This window comes from Xenopus laevis, chromosome 9_10L (genome assembly GCF_017654675.1).
Source record: "Xenopus laevis strain J_2021 chromosome 9_10L, Xenopus_laevis_v10.1, whole genome shotgun sequence".
In the NCBI taxonomy this organism is placed as follows: Eukaryota; Metazoa; Chordata; class Amphibia; order Anura; family Pipidae; genus Xenopus; species Xenopus laevis.
The window spans coordinates 123,415,888-123,436,753 of NC_054387.1; the positions used below are offsets into that span (position 1 = coordinate 123,415,888).

At 41.1% G+C, this 20,866-nt stretch overlaps 1 protein-coding gene across 1 annotated transcript in view; it reads right to left on the bottom strand.

The window, feature by feature from the left end:
- clcn7.L (chloride channel, voltage-sensitive 7 L homeolog) overlaps window positions 1-20,866 on the bottom strand; it is a 40,414-nt gene continuing 19,548 nt past the window's right edge. The window contains 14 exon segments of the mRNA NM_001092265.1: window positions 1-653; window positions 1,487-1,567; window positions 3,489-3,665; window positions 4,605-4,664; window positions 4,898-5,030; window positions 5,923-6,008; window positions 7,168-7,295; window positions 8,809-8,860; window positions 10,560-10,729; window positions 11,698-11,791; window positions 12,116-12,254; window positions 14,412-14,472; window positions 14,998-15,052; window positions 16,241-16,357. Coding sequence (NP_001085734.1) covers window positions 567-653; window positions 1,487-1,567; window positions 3,489-3,665; window positions 4,605-4,664; window positions 4,898-5,030; window positions 5,923-6,008; window positions 7,168-7,295; window positions 8,809-8,860; window positions 10,560-10,729; window positions 11,698-11,791; window positions 12,116-12,254; window positions 14,412-14,472; window positions 14,998-15,052; window positions 16,241-16,357 — 1,440 coding nt within the window. The 3' untranslated portion in view covers window positions 1-566.

The following is a 20,866-nucleotide window of genomic DNA, read 5'->3' on the forward strand; positions in this document are numbered from 1 at the left end:
TTCAGTGCAAAAAACTAAATTTTTTATACAGGTAGAGAAGATATTAAAAAAAAAAAAAGAAGCAAACTATGTTTTTGTCTGGTGTTCAGAACTCCAGTGATTAGTCAGCGTGTGGGGTGGTGTCAGTAGTTGTTTTGCCACCTCATTGGAGGCCAGGGTTGCCTTTGTAACAGTTTCAACCAATCAGAATGCAGCAAGCCTGGGAAAGTCCATATTCTTGCCAAATAAAAAGTACAGGAAGCGCAGTTCCTGTTGTGCATAGACATTATTATTTAGTTTAAAATCAGCGTAGAACCAGGAGGAGCTTTTGGATTGGTCAGAGGAGTCGATGCATAGTCATAGTTTAGGGTGAAATGAAGGATTTGATAGCAACTCCATGAGAAGCACACTACTCTGGCAAAGACAAGGCCCATTATTAATAAAGGGAGGGTCTGGGGGAACCTCTTGTATCTGGGAACAAAATCCCAAACAGCTTTGATCGGAAGCTTCGTGTCGGGCAGTGCAGTTGGTTCCCAGAGAGCTGAAGGTCCATTCCAAGGAAAGCACAAAGAATAGGTAGGACAGTATCACGTCTGGGCCAGATCCAGTTCTTCCAGGCCGTTTTTACCTATCCGATACCGAGCAAGATCTTTTCTCGTTACCAGACCAACCACCTAAAAGTGAAGAGAAAGGATCACAGGACACGAGCAATAACCTGGGCCTTGAAAAATACCCAGATGTGCAATGTTGGGGCCCTAAAGCTGGATACCAACGAGAAGAGCAACAGCCTTCCCCATGATGCAGCCTATCACTGTGAGTCTTAAAGGGGAACTATCAAAAATTAAAATGTAATATAAGCTTCCTCATACTGAAATAAGAAACTTTCTAATTACAATCAATTAAATAATCTGTATTGTTTCTGAAATAATCAAGTTTATCTTCACTATTTCTCTCTCAGCATCTGTTTTTCTTCATTCTGTCTTCATGCAGCAGTTGGGTGTCAGATGAATGATCCAATATATCTTACAGGGGGGCGCTCCTTTCCTAGCAGATGAATTAGAGCTCACTCAAATAACGGATTCCAGTACAAACAAAATCTAACAAAATAACTGCCTTTTGCACAAATCCTGCATGTAGAGAGACATGATATCTGGTGATTTTAATAGAGTGAGCTCTAATACATCTTCTAGGCAAAAGGAGCCCCCCTATAAGATATATTGGATCATTCACCTGACACCCAACTGCTGCATGAAGAGAAAAAGATTCAGAGAGAGGAATAGTGAATATAAACTTGATTATTTCAGAAACAATGCAGAATTTTTTATGGATTGTATTTAGAAAGTTTCTTATTTCAGTCTGATGAAGCTTATATTAAATTAGCGACAGTTCCCCTTGAATAACTTGAGCACATAGCTATTCATACGAGACTGGCCGGGGAGCCCTACAAAGTGATCAGTAGTAAAGAGTGAGTGGGTACTACAGGGATAGATACTGTGCATGTTCTTACTCTGTTATGATTGTCCACCACAACGAGGTGCCGGAGGCCGAGGGCGCGGAATAACTTGAATACTCGCGGTAGAGAGGCTTCCTGTAACGAAGGATAAAAGATAATGTGTGTAAAACATCCAAGTGTGCGTGTGTGTGTATATATATATATATATATAATACACAAAAGCCATGAATATCCTGTAAATTATATCCTTATAAACGGTGAGTTCTGATGTCATCAGTTATAAACGGTGAGTTCTGATGTCATTTCTGTCACATGACTCACTGAAACTTGTGTATTATAATAAATAAAGTACCCCCAGTTGCAAAATATGAGGATATTAGAAGTTACCGAGGAGTTTCCTGACCTGTATAAAAACACTCGGCCTTCGGCCTCGTGTTTTTATATGGTCATGAAACTCCTCGGTAACTTATAATATCCTTATATTTTACAAAAGGGGGTACTTTATTCACTATATATATATATATATATATATATATATATATATATATATATATATATATATATATATATATATATATATATATATATATATATATATATATATATATATATATATATATATATATATATACACACACACACACACACACATATATATATATATACATACATACACTAATCAACTTTCTGCTGGTTTGCTTCCCAAATAGTAAAACAGTAAATTGCCACTCTATGTTACTCTATGGATTAGTAACTGCCTGTAAGAAGTGTTTGTCTATGTCAGGGATCCCCAACCTTTTGAACCCATGAGCAACATTCAGAAGTAAAAGGAGTTGGGGAGCAACACTAGCATGAAAAAGGTTCCTGGGGCACCAAATACGTGCTTTGATTGGCCATTTAGTAACGCCTATGTGGATTTTCAACCTACATTGAGGTTCTGTTTGGCAGTACACCTGGTTTTTATGCAGCCAAAATGTGCATCCAAGCCTGGAATTCAAAAATAATCACCTGCTTTGAGGCCACTGGGAGCAACATCCAAGGAGTTGGAGAGCAACATGTTGCTCACGAGCTACTGGTTGGGGATCACTGGTCTATGTGCAGTTGTGTTGCTCAGTGGTGACATCTATGGCTCACTAAAGGTACAGCAGCTGTACTAGGAATAGAATAGATTTAGCTTTAGTACTAGTGAGTTTTATGTGATGCACCGAATACTGGATTTAATGTGGGATTAGAATGAATCCCAGTTCCTGTGGCAGAATTCAGACTCGGCTGAATCTTGAGTGTCCAGTGCAGTGATCCCCAACCAGTGTCTCACGAGCAACATGTTACTCACTAACCCCTTAGATGTTGCTCCCAGTGGCCTCAAAGCAGGAGCTTATTTTTGAATTCCAGGCTTGGATGCAAGTTTTGGTTGTATAAAAACCAGCTGTACTGACAAACAGAGTCTCCTTTAGGCTGCCAGTCCACATAGGGGTTAACAAATAGCCAATCACAGCCCTTGTTTGGCAGCTCCAGGAATGTTTTCCATGTTTGTGTTGCTCCCCAACTCTTTTTACATTGGAATGTGGCTCATAGGTAAAAAAGAAAATTGGGGATCCCTGGTCCAGTGGCCAAACCAGATCAATGCACTTGATTTTGTACGTCTTTGAATCACGGGTCAACTAAAGTTGTATTTGGATTCTTACTTTTGGCAAACGGGATTATAAGATTGAGCATAGGAAAACAGAGTTTAGCTAAATTTAGGCTGGGCAGACCTGCTAAAGTCTGCTTGTTTGGTGGAAGTAAGAGGATCTTTAAATGGCCACCAAAATGCTGGCTGAGCTTCAGATCACAATGGCGGCCTAGGGAGATCAGTTGGGAGAGGAATGCATCCAAGCACCAAATATGCCAGGCAACTCATCTGGAAGCCCCATACACTGGCCAATAAGCTGCCGAATAAGTCTAGACAGGCCAAGTCTTTGATTGGTCACTATATAAAGAATCTGTAGGATCTGAATGCTGAATGAAAAAGAAGAAATGAAGCCCCCGTTGCAAGAATGTGGCAATAGCTACGCACCTGGGGTACTGTATAGGGAGTGGGGTTCATAAACTCCGTCAGATCCATCTGGCACTCTCTCTCATCCTGAGACACATGGATCGACTGGATGGGGGGAAAGCGTGGGTAGGCGTCTCTGAAATCTTTCAGCTTTAGGTGTCTCTGTATCAGGCTCAGATTTTCTCTCTCCACAAACACCTGCACCGGGGAGGAAGGAAAGCATTAATAAAAGGGATGCACCGAACCTACTATTTGGGATTCATCTGAATCCCCGGTGAATTTAGGCCGAATACCGAACCAAATCCGAATCCTGATTTGCATATGCAAATTAGGGAAAGGAAAAAGTGGGGGAAACATTTTTTACTTTCTTGTTTTCTAACGAAAAGTCACGCGATTTCTCTTCCTGCCCCTAATTAGCATTCGGTTCGACCAGGCACAAGAATTCGGCCCGAATCTGAATCCTGATGAAAAAGGCCAAATCCTGAATAAAATCCTGAATTAAATCCTGGATTCGGCGCATCCCTTATTAATAGCAAAGGTCTGGGCTGCACTTAGTACTGAGCAAGGTCTGGATTCAATCCCTATTACATAGCACACTAAATCCATATAATGAATGCAGCCAAAGTTATCCCTGAGGCCTGGTCTCCAGCAGGTACCTGCACTCTAACTCCAATATCCGTTTGTGGGGGCTGGGTCAATGATAATTGTATAATTCTAATAGAGGGACCTGCACTCCAAATTCTTGTGTTGAAAAAACTTTTATTTATAGGATGCACCAGTGATGAATAAATGAGTTTTTTCAACACAAGAATTTTGGAGTGCAGGCCCCTCTATAAGAGATTGTGTAGGAGTAAATGAACAGTCCTGCATCCATGGGTAGTACCTACAGTACAGTACAAGGTTGGTATTCGCTGGGTGGTGCAGGCTCAGGTTTCACTTCTTTTCAAACCCCCTGATGCCTAAAAGTCATGTTCCCACCCATTGCCCCGAATTATTCATATACAGCCTTGTGGCTAAGCTTGTGGCCTCCGATGACCTGACATTTGCATCCTGTGAGTTGTAGTTTTACCGCAGCCAGATCAGTCCATATCGGAGACATAATGTGTCGGTCCCCTGCATATGATACTATTTCCTTACCTTGTGTTTGAGGAGGACAATCAGCTGCGACCTGAGGATCAGCCCACATAGCCTGGAGGGCTAGAACAGAGGGAGAAATAGAAGGTGGTTAAGCAGAAGACACATTTCTAAATATTCTGTGCTTCCATTTATTTATATTTCTGTAGCAGCAAATCATTGACTGTGGTGTATCCATCTGCTGCCATATTGGTGTGACATTCTCAAAGGAAGGGCATAATGTCTCTATTTCTTGTAGCCCCAGTCAGCCAATCATGGACACTCAGCTGAGAAGCACTGGGCTGCACAGAACTTACCCGGCTGCTGTCCACTGTATTTTCAACCACAGGGAAGCCGTTGTGATTGGACGATGTGTCGCTGAGTATGTCCACGATGACGCCGACCTTTTCTCTCCTCCTCAGCCAAACAACAGGGGTGCTCATGACTTCCCTGCAATCAGTAAGGATATTAGGGACACATAACCCCAGCACTATACACTTGCATTCATCCAATGGTTCCCATATTCCATACAGGATACAGTGAAACAATCATGAAACAGATCAATCGGACCCTCTATCATCTGTCGCTAGGACTCCTATGAGACAGGGTTCAGAACAGTAGCAGCCACCAGAGCTGGCAATTCTAAATAAACTTGCCCCTAGAGGAATCTGCTGGGGGTTATCTGGATAAAGCAGAATAATGCATCCTCTTATTGCCCCATTAAATGATAGATATTCTAAGTTAGGATGACTCTAGTGAAGACAATCTGTTAAAGGGCAGCCAGCAGGCCAACATTGATTTATTGATCATTACACCACAAGAGGGCAGTGTTCCCTTATAGATGAATAAATGCTACCCGGATACAATTCTGTGAACTAGGCGTGATTGGCAGGCACCACATCTATGAATAAATCATATAATAAATGTACATTTATCAAGGGTTGAATTTTTTTTTTAAACTCCCCTAAACTCTCATAAATTTCGATAAGTGACTAGTCGAAATTTATTAATAAAATGTGATTTTTTTTTTTAAACTTGGACGAATTTAAACAACCCCAAAAATTTGACATCAAATAACAGGAAGACTGCAAATTGATCCCTGGGCCTCTTCCATTGACTTAGACAGCAATTCGGCAGGTTTTAGGTGGCAAATAGTCGAATACGAATTCTTAAAGGGCCAGTGTATGCTAAATCTTGAAAATCAAATTCGAATTTTTTTTAAAAAAAAAATTGGATAACTCCCTAGTCAACCATTTTCAATTCGACCCTTGATAAATCTGATAATATTATGCCAAGGACTCCCCCTTTTACCAATTCGGTGCACCAGTCTGGAGGAACTCACCTAGCAGCCAGAGAGTGGGACGTCACAGGGGCTTCCCAATGAAGGAATGGGACACTCTGCAGCTTGATATGGAGGTCATACAGACCCTGAAACAAATATAAAATGACAAAGATTGGCATAGGGTTTAGCTTTCCCTTTAGAAGCACTGTGTGGCTCTTCATTACTACTCCATACAAAGCACTGGATAATTTTGCAGTAGATTAACAGGGACCAGGGCCACCATTAGAAATTACTGGGCCCTGTACAACACAATTTTCAGGGCTCCCTGGGCCACGCCCACCCCAGACCCCAAGCCCCACCCCAGATCCCAGACATCAGCGCTAAAAATGGTAAACCCCCCACAAACAAGTTATAAAAAGCCATTGATGGTCAGGGCCCCCCTATAAGTTAAAAAAAACTGTGGAGCCAGGGCCCCCCATAAAAAAAATTAAAAAACACACATTGGTGTTCAGTAGAACTGAACTTGTGGCTTCAAGACTTCAAGTTCGGCTCCTTTCATGACTTCAGCCTTTTTTGCGGCTTCAGGACTTCAGCTCTTTTCGTGACTTCAGCAGTTCGGTACTTCGGCTTTTCAGCGGTTCAGGACTTTTAAAGAGGTGGCACGTTTTCGGCCCTACCAAAGGGGGCCCGGCTGTTTCAAAAACTGCAGCACAGCCGGGCCCCCCTTTATGCCCGGGCCCGGTATACTTGTACCCCCTGTGCCCCCATGATGGCAGCCCTGACAGGGACCAAACACTGCAATAAATATCCATAGTAACAGAGATTATGTGGCACATGATAAAAGACAACGGAGGAAGGAGGGCCCTGCCCTTGGAGCTTACAATCTAATTGAGGGTCTAAATCAGCACAGGTATCTGTGAGCGTCAGATAAAGGCAAAGTAAAGGATTTAAGGCAGTGACAAGAGAAAGTGAAGCTGAGCAAACACTGGCGGAAATACCAAATGTTTTGCGTTATGATTAATGTGCAGGAGCCATCTGTTGCAGCAGCAGGTAGTCATCTGTCAGCCCAAGCTGTCACCCACCGGCCATATAGTTGGAACAGAACCCAGGACCTCAGTGATGCAAGGCAGCAATGCTAACTGCTGTGGAACCCATATTGACATGTTTACAATGCAGTGGGCGCAGCCCATAGAGCTCGCAATGAAACGTCGCCGTTCTGCTGAAAAAAACATGGCAGATCCCATGCACAAGAACAAATGGAGAGTGTGAACGCATTGTGCATTTGGAGAAGGGGGGCCGTCTTACCTCTACAAAATAATCCCCCACCAGCTTGGCTGTGATCAGGACGAGCATGATGGGAAACCCGTAGGTGACGTTTCCCGTGGCTTCCACCATAATGACGGTGAGACTTAATGTCATCCTGACGATGCCACCTACAGGGAGCGGGAAAGAACAGATTGGTCAATAAAAATGCTTAGTTTAAAAAAAAACAAAAAAAAACTAGAGCATGAAGAATGTCCTACACCCAGTCCAACAGGGAAAGAACGATATGCCCAACCTGCTACCCTCTGTCTGGTGCTGATCTTTTAATTGGAAGCAACTGGGAGTAGCAGTTCAGTGCTATAGTGGAGATAGATAGATATATATATAGAAAACATCTTCCAATCCTCCCATAAGATGTGTGTTCTGTAATTAATGCTACTAATGGGGAGTCCTAATCCAGCCCTGGAGAGAATACAGTACAGGTGCCAATAAAATGTTACTTTGATAATGGCCGCTTCAAAAAAAGCATTAATTCATTTTTGGCTAAAAATGGAATCTCCTTCAGTAACAGACATCACGTCATACCATGACCAGCTCAGCTTGGCAAGAAGCTCTGAAAGTTAAATCAGAAGATAACAGAGTCATTCAAGCTTACATGGCCTCTTTATTTTGAGGTTTGTGATTCCAGAAACAGGGATCAAATATTCAGCTTTCTTTGTATTTTTTCTATTTTCTGTAATCTAAATTTATGGATTGTGACTTCAATTGCTAACCCACTACCTAAAGTTGGTCATTTTTCTATATATATTTTTAATTGATTTTTTTCTTTGGGGTCTAATATTCTAATTTATTGCACAGCACTTTACTTAAATCCATGAATTTTTCTAATTATGGATGAATTTATAGCAGCACTAGCACTTTATTAATTCTATTACAATTCTCTATGAATTGTTGTCAGTAAACAAGTGTAATAAATCACGTTGCAGTATTTCTGGCCAATTTTAGAATCATAACAATTGGTGGGGTTTCTTTTTCTTTTCCAAGAATCATTCAAGCTTACATGGCCTCTTTATTTTGAGGTTTGTGATTCCAGAAACAGGGATCAAATATTCAGCTTTCTTTGTATGTGGTACATATGCCAATTCGGGAATCTAATTTTTCCTGAAAACAGTGGTTTCCTTTTCCTCTATCGTCCATTGGATTATTTATTTCTGATTATTTATTTTTCTACTTTATTCTTTTTCACATATTCACATTGCTTCTGTTTTGCTTGATAACGGATTAAAAAGGAGTTGATTATTTGAACAAATTTATTTCATATTCTAGTTCTTTTTGAAGTGTAATATGATTTCGATTCTGCAGGGAAGTAGCCGTCACGTTGTTCTCATCTTGTCGTTTACTGTGAAACATAATAAAATATTTGAAGACAGAATAGAATGAGATGTTCTTCTGATTCTGCTTGATAGGCTGTGCCAGAATAAAATGGCCTTGTGGGGGGCAATAGATGCCATATGGCAAAGCTCACTGGGTAAAGAAATAAACACTGATTGGCTGTGCTTCAGTGACTGTACAAATAGACAGCAGTTAAAGGAAGGCTGAAGTGGAAAGAGTTGAAGGATCCCAGGGAAAACTGGAAGATAAATAGAAAATACCGTCCATTTGCCCAAATGTTATTATACTTACCCAGCTGAGCTGCCGCTCCCATCAGAGCGTACTTCCCAGGGTCGGCCCATGTCTGTGAAGCACACAAGGCAAAATAATTAAAAGGCCTGTCAAGCCAAAATGGGGAAAAGCCTCACGTACAGATAAACGGCTTCCTCTAATGCTACAAGTATAGCACTTCTATTGAAGCACGTGTAGATAAAAGGAGAACTAAACCCTAAAAATGAATGTGGCTAAAAAGGCCATATTTTATATAATGAACTTATTGCACGAGGCTAAAGTTTCAGCTTGTCAATAGCAGCAATGATCCAGGACTTCAAACTTGTCACAGGGGGTCACCATCTTGGAAAGTGTCTGTGACACTCACATGCTCAGTGGGCTCTGATTGGCTGTTGAGGAGCTAAGCTTAGGGCTCGTCACTAATTATCCAGCAGAAAATGAGCTTCCCCTGTAATATAAGCTGATGCTACAGGTTTGCTGATTATTAAATTCTGATGCTAATTGCACTGGTTTCTGTGCTGCCATGTAGTAATTATCTGTATTAATTACTAATCAGCCTTATATTCTGACATTTCTATTCTATGTGTACTGTATATTGTGAGTGGGTCCCTAAGCTCAGTAAGTGACAGCAGCACAGAGCATGTGCAGTGAATCAGCAGAAAAGAAGATGGGGAGCTACTGGGGCATCTTTGGAGACACAGATCTTTACTGCTAAAGGGCTGTGGTTGCCTTGGGCTGGTACAGAAGCATAAAACATAATGTGTAACATTACTAGCTACTTCTTTAGTTAGGCTTTAGTTCTCCTTTAAAGTAAATCTTGGAACAACTTAAAGTCAAATTGCGATCACTTCTGCAATTTACATTCCTTTTATTTGCTAATCTTCAAAGGGGACCTATTGCAAATATGAAAATGTAATATAAGCTTCATCTTGCTGAAACGTTATAAATATAATCAATTAATAATTCTGTACCATTTATGAAGTAATGAAGTTACTCTTCACTCTCCCCCTCTGAGCAACCGGTCTCTCTTTATTCAGTCTTCATGCAGAAGGTGGAGTCAGTTTTTGATTGACAGTTAGGTCTAAAACATCCTTTGGGGGGGTTGCGCCCTTAATTTAGGTGCTCACTCAGGATTTCCATCAGAGTTGGTTATTTTTACTGTTTCTCTACGTGCAGGGTGTTTGCCAGAGTATGTTACTTTGTTAACTATTGATTGTGCTGGAGTTGGTTATTTGAGTAATTATGCTAAGAAAAGGAGCCCCCCCTAAAATACGTATTAGACCTACCTGTCAATCAAACTCTGACCCAGACCTCAGCATGAAGAGTGACAGGTTGTGGAGTGTGAAATACTGAAGACTAACTTTATTATTTCTTAAACAGTAGAGAAATTTTAATTGATTATATTTAAAAAGTTAGATGAATCTTCTATTACATTTTCATTTTTTCGCGATAGATCCCCTTTAAGAGATTAGCCGTTTTTATTCAGCTACTATACTGAATTTGAAACAACAGCACCACCTGGTGTTCATTTCAGTCATCTGAAATTTAATTTTATGAGAAAAGGAGAGTCTTGTGATGTTGCTCTGCTTAGAACTAACTGGGGAAATTTCAGATGACTTCTCTGGTCACGAATGCCATTTTCCGAGCAATTTGAGTCCGTCATATCAAAATTATAAATGGCTCCTAACATGCAGATGCACCAGGGCTCAAGGTAGAGCACGCATATAACATAAGTACTATTATAATGCTAGGACAGCTGTATAGGTACTTACAACTCCATTAGGAACGATTGTTAATAGAATGCCAAAAAGCCTGCCCCAGGCAGCCCCAAGCAGCAGGGAAGGGATGAAAACACCAGCAGACACTGTCAGTCCGTACGTCCAGCAGGCCAGGAAGAAATACAGGATTGTGAACACGCCCAGCGTCTGAGGGTTGAAAGAACCTGTTAGAAGGAAAAATACACAGGGAATTATTCAAAAGTTGGCCACAGGGGGTCACCATTTTGTAACTTTGTTATACATCTCTGCAAGACCAAGACTACGCACATGCTCAGTGTGGTCTGGGCTTCAGTTGGGAGGTTAAATTTAGGGATCGTCATAAATTATCAAAACAGCACAAGTCAAATAATATTTGCTAGATACAGCAAGACTGATTAATAATCAGAATATACAGACTGTACTGGGTCCTGTGTTGTCATGTGATCTAATGTGGATTGTATTGTTTAATACAAACTTTCTGCAACTCTGCAGAACCAGTGGCTGCAGCAAAATAATCCTTCAATGAAAATCCCAGTTTATCTGTTTAAATCTGGAAACGGTAAAGGGGATGTAAAGGCAAAAATAAAATCCAATATGAATCTCTACACAGTCGCCGACTGCTCTACAGGGAAACAAACAAAGCAGCTTGAGTTCTGTGAAGTAAGGTGGGTGGGGCTCCCCCTGCTGTTTGAAAGTATGATTGTTTCCCTGCACAGCAGTTAGGGACCGTCTGAAGTTTCCTATCCACAGCAGTTAGAGCAATTAAATGAAGGGAGAATTTCACTGCATACAGTCAGGTTTCTTATAATTTGTATATTGAAGTATATTGGAGATAGGTTTCTTTTTCATTACAGAAAGTAAAAATTGGATTTTATTTTTTGCCTTTAGGTCCTGTTTAAAAGGGTTGTTAATGTTTATCAGTTGGTCCTCATTAATTTTTCTATAGTTTTCTATAGTTTTTGAATTATTTGCCTCCTTCTTCTGACTCTTTCCAGCTTTCAAATGGGGGGTTACTGACCCCATATAAACAAATATGCTCTGTAAACAAACTGCAACCCCTTTTTAGTCTAGAGTCCTAGACAATTCAAGTTCAAGAATATGCACAGAGTAGCGGCAACTAGTGAAGGGTGACAAAGTTACACATAAGTCTGACCTGGCGGATCGTGGAAGAGGCGACGGACACTTTTCTCTGGCGTGGTGAAGAATGCAGATGCCATGGCGTTGTATTCACCGTCTGAGCAGAACAGCTGCAGAAAGCAGAAAGGTAGGAATATTTTACAAAGTATATCACTTGACCACCCTCATAAGAAGCAGCTTATCTTGATGGCCGCTGCTCAGTAAAATCCTAGGGACAGTCATAGGACTCTAGCAGTTGTTTGGAGGCAACTACTATGAGTTAGTAGATACTGGTGGCACCTGCAATTGCCGTCAACTGGAAGCAACAACAATTTAAACATCAATGGTGCCACCAAACTCATAGGCTGCCTTTGACAAGAGTAGTTAAATCAAGTCCGTGTCCCCAGCGAGGGGCAGAATTGCACACTATAATGGTAATTATTTCTATTGGTTACCTGCAAGGGATAATCGGTATCATCTTGCCTCAGTGGCTGGCAGTCGGTGGAATAGTAAATGGTCACGAAAGCCACGGTTGCTGTAACGGCTGCCACCAGCATGGCTTCTATCACTTGCAGGAAGCGCCGATGCATATACCTGGGGAAAGACATGATACATCAATAGGAGTCTAGAACATCAAACTTAGTTTGGTCTCTCCAGCTTTTGTGGATTTACATATTTTTGGAGCACAGCACAGTGTATGCTGGGAATTTTAGTTTAGCAAGGGCAGTTGAGCTCCATACGGAAGGGATACAGTGTGCAGAGATAGGCATCTCCCAGGCTTATCAATGGCCAAGATGTAGCTCACAGACTGGGCAGGTTTGAATGGCTCATCTACTGGGAAAACTCCCTGTGGACCCAGTTGTCAGTGGACACTCCTGCCCTTCCAATCATACCTACAGCAGGGCCATTCCTATTTCTCTGTATGAATGGGAACACAAACACACTCTTTTTCTATTTAAAGGAACAGTAACACCAACAAATGAAGGTTTTATGAAGTAATGAAAATATCATGTATAGTTGCCTGCACTGGTAAAACTGATGTGTTTGCTTCACAGACACTACTATAGTTTATATAAACAAGCTGCTGTGTAGCAATGGTGGAAATTTAAAAAAGTCTATATGGCACAGGTTAAATAGTGGATAACAGATAACACCATTATGTTCTACAGAGCTTATCTGCTGTGTAACTTGAGCCTTTTCTCCTTTGAATGGCTGCCCCCATGGCTACACAGCAGATTGTTTATATAAACTATAATAGTACTTATCTGTTATCTACAGTGTATCCTGTGCTTGAATGGCTGCCCCCATGGCTACACAGCAGCTTGTTTATATAAACTATAGTAGTACTTATCTGTTATCTACTGTGTATCCTGTGCTTGAATGGCTGTCCCCATGGCTACACAGCAGCTTGTTTATATAAACTATAGTAGTACTTATCTGTTATCTACTGTGTATCCTGTGCTTGAATGGCTGCCCCCATGGCTACACAGCAGCTTGTTTATATCAACTATAGTAGTACTTATCTGTTATCTACAGTGTATCCTGTGCTTGAATGGCTGCCCCCATGGCTACACAGCAGCTTGTTTATATAAACTATAGTAGTACTTATCTGTTATCTACTGTGTATCCTGTGCTTGAATGGCTGCCCCCATGGCTACACAGCAGCTTGTTTATATAAACTATAGTAGTACTTATCTGTTATCTACTGTGTATCCTGTGCTTGAATGGCTGCCCCCATGGCTACACAGCAGCTTGTTTATATCAACTATAGTAGTACTTATCTGTTATCTACAGTGTATCCTGTGCTTGAATGGCTGCCCCCATGGCTACACAGCAGCTTGTTTATATAAACTATAGTAGTACTTATCTGTTATCTACTGTGTATCCTGTGCTTGAATGGCTGCCCCCATGGCTACACAGCAGCTTGTTTATATAAACTATAGTAGTACTTATCTGTTATCTACAGTGTATCCTGTGCTTGAATGGCTGCCCTCATGGCTACACAGCAGCTTGTTTATATAAACTATAGTAGTACTTATCTGTTATCTACAGTGTATCCTGTGCTTGAATGGCTGCCCTCATGGCTACACAGCAGCTTGTTTATATAAACTATAGTAGTACTTATCTGTTATCTACAGTGTATCCTGTGCTTGAATGGCTGCCCCCATGGCTACACAGCAGCTGGCCTCCAGAAAGGCTAATTCTCCTGCTCCGTTCCACGACTCCCACTGAATCCTAACAGGATGGCACAGTCTGCCAATTGTTTGTATTTCTGATGGTTTACATTTGTCGGAAAACCACAGGAATCCTGGGGGAGGCAATTAAGTTCATTCCCCAAAAGGAAACTGCTTGCGTTGCCATGAGATTTAAATGCCCACGAGGATCACAGAACGGCCACAATTCCTGGATCAAGCCCCCTTGTGATTCTGCATCAATAACAGTCACCCTGATTAAACCCCCTTTATTATTTCAAAATTCAGAGTTTTTTTTTTAAATAAACACAAAGGGATGCTAAAGTCTAAACACTGTTCCAGCAGTGAGCGAGAAGGAAACATAATAGGAACCATTATGCAATTGCCTAGGGGGAGAGAGAGGAAGCGGAGGTCCAGGTTGAAGGCTAATGTATAACACAGGGTTCTGGCAGCAGCACAGGAGGGTTATGGACATTGCAGAGACTTTACATAAACAGGATTAAGTGCACGGCTCATTGATTCAGCAGAACTGGGTTAAACAGAAGGAGTCTGACTGTACCTTATTCTGAAGGTAGTGAGACAGTGGTTTAAGGCGTTGAACAGAGCTCCCAGCATGCCGCCTGCACCCGACCATGGAACATAGAGGGAACACAGTGTGTTATAAGCAGCATGGATAATACAAGAACAACAGAAGAACATGCAGACTCCAGTCAGGCTCACAATGGCTTATGCACTCGAATCCTTTAGGGGTGCCGCAGATGAGAGGCTCCCACTTTAGATTTACACTGTTTCTACTATACAATTAATAAAAACAGCTGTTTAAGGGGACACCTGAATCCAGACACCCCCAGCAATTCTATTTGCTCACTTCCCACCCCAGGCAGACGCTATTCTTCTTCTTGAAAAAAAACACGTTTTTCTGATTTCCCAAGTACACTCTTTTATAGGGGGGCAGACACAGCATAGACATCTGAGAAAATGTTCTGTACTGGACCTGCAATTGCCTACGGGATCAGCAGGAAGGCCAATCAGCATAGTCTTATAAATGATCAAATATAGTCATTTGGAATTTATACTATTAACCAGAAAGAGCAACGTAACCTATGAGCAATGTTTTGACTGAAGAGAACTCAATGGTTTCTTACCTACTACTCCCATAAACATGAAGATTGGAAGCTCAAAGTACTGATAGCTGTTCTCCTGTAAAGAAAAATATTTTAGGTTACAAAAAAATCTGTTCAGCCAGTTATTCTTGAAGGACTGGGGCTATTTTTTTACATAAGAGCTAAACTGCAACTGTGCAGTTACCCATGGCAACCAATCAGTAATTAGTTCAGAGCAGATAATGGCAACTGCACTGGTTGGTACCCCTGGAACTATAGCAGGGTGACTGTTACCCCAATGTTTCTATATATCTGTAACCTTGTTATGAGCTAAGGGGACCCAGCCTGAAGGTCAGTTAGGGTGAGATTTGGGGTGAGTGCTTATTTGTACCCTGAGTACCCCTGGAACTATAGCAGGGTGACTGTTACCCCAATGTTTCTATATATCTGTAACCTTGTTATGAGCTAAGGGAGCCCAGCCTGAAGGGCAGTTAGGGCGAGATTTGGGGTGGGTGCTTATTTGTGCCCTGGGTACCCCTGGAACTATAGCAGGGTGACACCCCAATGTTTCTATATATCCGTAACCTTGTTATGAGCTAAGGGGGCCCAGCCTGAAGGGCAGTTAGGGCGAGATTTGGGGTGGGTGCTTATTTGTGCCCTGGGTACCCCTGGAACTATAGCAGGGTGACACCCCAATGTTTCTATATATCTGTAACCTTGTTATGAGCTAAGGGGGCCCAGCCTGAAGGCCAGTTAGGGGGAGATTTGGGGTGAGTGCTTATTTGTACCCTGGGTACCCCTGGAACTATAGTAGGGTGACTGTTACCCCAATGTTTCTATATATCTGTAACCTTGTTATGAGCTAAGGGGGCCCAGCCTGAAGGCCAGTTATGGTGAGATTTGGGGTGAGTGCTTATTTGTACCCTGGGTACCCCTGGAACTATAGCAGGGTGACTGTTACCCCAATGTTTTTATATACAGTATCTGTAACCTTGTTATGAGCTATAGGGGGATACGCAATCAGCAATCACAAGGTGTGGCCTCTAAACAAAAATGTAACCTCCCCATATAAATATGCAAACAGGCACACACCAATAAAGGATACAACTATCTGCATTAATATAGGTTGCAGTTACTATAATGCATGCTGAACCTGTGCTTATATGGTGAGTAACACCTTATTTTGAGGCTTTCCTTGTCCTTTAAGAGCAAGCTCACCAAGGTAGAGGTGAATAGAACATTCTTATTATCACACCGCTGGATAAAAACAATATTACACACTCACGTCTGTGTCAAACCTGCCGAAGTTGATTAAGCCGGGATTCGAGAGGTCGCCGGGCTTCTGGTTGTAAATGCTCAGGAAAAAGTTCAGGGTGAAGGTGGAGATCATGGAGGCAAAAAACTGCAAGAGAGGAAAGCAGTTAATAGCAGGGGGAATGAAAGGAAAACACACAATTGTCTAAGGGGCGACACTTTCTACACTGGAAAGATAAAGACAGGTGGATTTAAAGGGGTGGTTCACCTATAAGTTAACTCTTAGTATGTTAGAGGATAGCTAATTCTAAGCAACTTTTCAAATGGCCTTCACTTTTTGTTTTTATATAATTTTTGAATTATTTGCCTTCTTCTGACTTTTTCCAACTTTCAAATGGGGGTCACTGACCCCATCAATAAAAAAACAAATTGCTCTGTGAGGCTACACATTTATTGCTATTGCTACTTTTTTTTATTACTCATCTTTCTATTCAGGTCCTCTCCTATTCATATTCCAGGCTCGTATTGGTTGCTAGGGTAAGCGGGACCCTAGCAACCAGAGTCCTGAAATTGCAAACTGGAGAGCTGCTGAATAAAAAGCTAAATAACAAAAAAAAATAAAAAATGAAAACACATTCAGATTTTCTCAGAATATCACTCTCTACATCAGACTAAAAGTTAATTTAAAGGTGAACCACTCCTTTAAAGGACCAGTAACATCATAAAACAAAAACAAAAAAAAAAATACCCCAAAACAAATTAAACTTTAAAATCGCAAAGTCTTTATTAAAAAATAACTTTCTGAAATTCTGCTTCCGCTCCTCTTCAGAAAAGGGACATGGTGACGATCCATCGTGCGCTGCTCGATTTTTCCTCCCTGGCTATCTCCTATAAAGAACATAGGGAGGAGAAATCGAGTGCCATACAATGGATCGCCCGATCTTTTTCCGAAGAGGAGCGCAAGCAGAGATTCGGTAAGTTATTTCTTAATAAAGACTTTGAGATTTTAAAGTTTAATTTGTCTTGGTGTTTTTTTTTTTTAATGTATACTTACAAATTTTTTTTAAAAAAAAAACAAAACATTTTGACGTTACTGGTCCTTTAACTTACTGGACCCCACCCAGCAGATGGAACATGTTCTACCTTTCTGTGCCTGTTGCAGGGAAGCAGCAGCCTATTATATTAGTCTTGCCAGGCTGCCATTGGCTCAAAGCATCCCAAAAAAGCATTTGGCCACTGGAGGGGGCTATGGATTGAAATTTAACTGGTTTTCCTTCCAAGAAGCAGTATGGCAGCTCCTGCCTACATGTATAACCATAAATTAACACATAAATGAGGCTGTCTGGGCAGGAAAAAAAGAAAGCATCAATCACCATTTATCACACTGCTCACAAACCGGATATAATTCCCTTTAAATCGTCTGCCAGGTTTAGCCCCTTCTCTCCCCAGCTTGCCCCTCCATTGAAAGGACAAGCCACGCAATGGCCAGCTGGTAGAACAGTGACAGTCATTGTGGTTTTGGCCAGACATTTTCCTTTAAATATCATTTTGTGCTACTGAAACCGCTTACTTTTGTGGCGGCCAATAAAGCACAGAGCAATAAAATAACATTTATGGGCCTAAAGCCAACAGAGGCTGAAATTACATTTCCTGCCTCTAAGACAATTTATAAAGACACACACACAGCGGATATTATACCGTCCTCCCCATACTCCGAGCAAAAAGAATCCAAACAGCCAACATCTGCCATTTTTCCCCAGAGTAAGGATATAAAGGGGAAATATTATACTAAGCCACTTGCCATTATACATTCATTACATATTTGCACTGGTTTTACAGTGATCTGTAAATGTAATTTCTACTGAAAGCAGAATCTGCCTGGCTGGCTGGTTATATCCCATGTCCTGCTGGTTCTGACTCCTGAACAATGTAGCAGAAGCCAGCTGATTAGCAGACCTGGAGGAGGGCAGAGAATGTAAACCATTTATAGATGTAACATGGAGCTCATTTGCCATCATAAGCGCTATACAGGGCAAGAGCAGTTGCTGTAGCAACCAATCAGCAATTTGTACTTGCCACTAGACAGACTCCATGTATGTATTCTGTAAAACCTTAAAGAAGGAAAGGTTAAAACTAAGTAAGCTTTATCAGAAAGGTCTATATAAATACACCAGTAATCCCTCAAAGTAATGCTGCTCTGAGTCCTCTGTCAAAAGAAGCACAGCATTTCTTTCCTTCTATCGTGTACTCATGGGCTTCTGTATCAGACTTCTGTTTTCAGCATAAACCTCCAGGGCTTGGGCTTGAGCATGCTCCGTTTGCTCCTCTCTCCCTCCCTGTTGTAATCTGAGCCCAGAGCTATAAGTGAGCAGGGAGAGACTCAGGCAGGAAGTGATGTCACACCAAGCTAACATGGCAGCTGCTATCCTAAACAAACAGAGAGAGTTTCTAGAGATGTTTACTTAGGTATGGTAAAGCATAGCATTCTAGCTTGCACTATTGTGACTAATCTATTGGCAATAAACTGTCTCTGTAACTTTTTTTCTACTTTAAAGGGATGGTTTGCGTTTTAATTAACTTATGTATGTACGTATGTTATAAAATGGCTAATTCTTAGCAAATTTTCAATTGGCTTTCATTATTTCTTTTTTTATAGTTTTTGAATTATTTGCCTTTTTCTTCTGGCTCTTTCCAGCTTTCAAATGGGGGCCCATCTTAAAAACAAATGCTCTGTAAGACTACCGATTTAATGTTATTGTTACTTTTTATAAGTCATCTTTCTATTCAGGCATCTTCTATTCATATTTCAGTCTTTTATCCGAATCAATGCATGGTTGATAGGGTAATTGGACCCTAGCAACCAGATTGCAAACTGGAGAGCTGCTGAATAAAAAGCTAAATAACTCAAAAACCACAAATAATTAAAAATGAAAAACAATTGCAAATGGTCTCAGAAAATCACTCTCTACATTATACTAAAAGGTAATTTAAAGGTGAACAACCCCTTTAAACTATACAGCTTTAGAGTTACAGAATAGAGCGCTGTCCCTTATTATATGGAGATAATCTGGACATGTAAAGTGAAGGAAAATCCCCCAAGAGGAGGCTGTGAAATAAAAACCCCTTGGAGTGCATGTTGGGAAATGATAGATAACAGAGTAGTGCCACTATGTAGACTACAATCATCAGGCTGTTCTTGTGACCCTGGACAAGTCACATTATCCTTCTTATCAGCAGCTCCATCAGAAAGTTGCATCATTTGCCCTACCAGTTACACACAGGGTTTGCTTTGTTGGAACAAGTTAGCCCCCTGGCTATTAAGAGATGACTTAGCTACAGGAAAGCCAATAAATATCACAAGATAAGTTGACCTGATGAGCTCTATCTGATTTTCTCCCAACTCCAATGGGATAGCTATGGATGCTGGGAGTGGTTATTCAGCAGCCAGGTTTATGAACCCTGATGTATAATGTTCAGGACGACACAATTAAAATAACTGGTTTATTTAAATAAATGGTTCTTTAAAAAAGGAAAGCTAAGAAAATGTGTCTTTAAATGGTCACAGAACTTTTACTAGCCTTATTTAGTAGAGGGTACATTACCCCTTATAATATGAGTGATACTCAGAGTTCCCTGTATAACTCAGCCTGCAGCCTTGTGCCTTTATATGGTCACAGAACAACCCCTCAGTGACTTCTAATATCCTTATCATTTACAGTAGGGGGTACATTATCCCTTATAATACATGAGTGATACTCAGAGTTCCCTGTATAACTCAGCCTGCAGCCGTGTGCCTTTATATGGTCACAGAACAACCCCTCAGTGACTTCTAATATCCTTATCATTTACAGTAGGGGGTACATTATCCCTTATAATATATGAGTGATACTCAGAGTTCCCTGTATAACTCAGCCTGCAGCCTTGTGCCTTTATATGGTCACAGAACCCCTCAGTGACTTCTAATATCCTTATCATTTACAGTAGGGGGTACATTATCCCTTATAATACATGAGTGATACTCAGAGTTCCCTGTATAACTCAGCCTGCAGCCTTGTGCCTTTATATGGTCACAGAACAACCCCTCAGTGACTTCTAATATCCTTATCATTTACAGTAGGGGGTACATTATCCCTTATAATACATGAGTGATACTCAGAGTTCCCTGTATAACTCAGCCTGCAGCCGTGTGCCTTTATATGGTCACAGAACAACCCCTCAGTGACTTCTAATATCCTTATCATTTACAGTAGGTGATGAAGCCCCTAACATGACCCTCGGACCAGGCAACCCCTCCAATGCTTTGGGCCCTTATGGGGGCAAGTTGAAAGTCACTGTAAGGCGATTAATACAGTACAGGTATGGGAGCTGTTATACAGAATGGATCTTCCTGTAATTTGGATCTTCATACCTTAAGCCTGCTAAAAAATATTTAAACATTAAATTAACCCAATAGGCTGGTTTTGCTTCCAATAAGGATTAATTCTATCGTAATTTGGATGAAAAACAAGGTTTTATTATTACAGAGAAAAAGAGAATCCTGAACAAACAGGTCATTGGGTCGGTCCTTCAGAAAGCATCACTCTGTAACCACATTAAATACACTACTCCACCCAACGCTGAAAGGGAGAGTCTACTGAGCGGAAGCAAAGGCAGAACT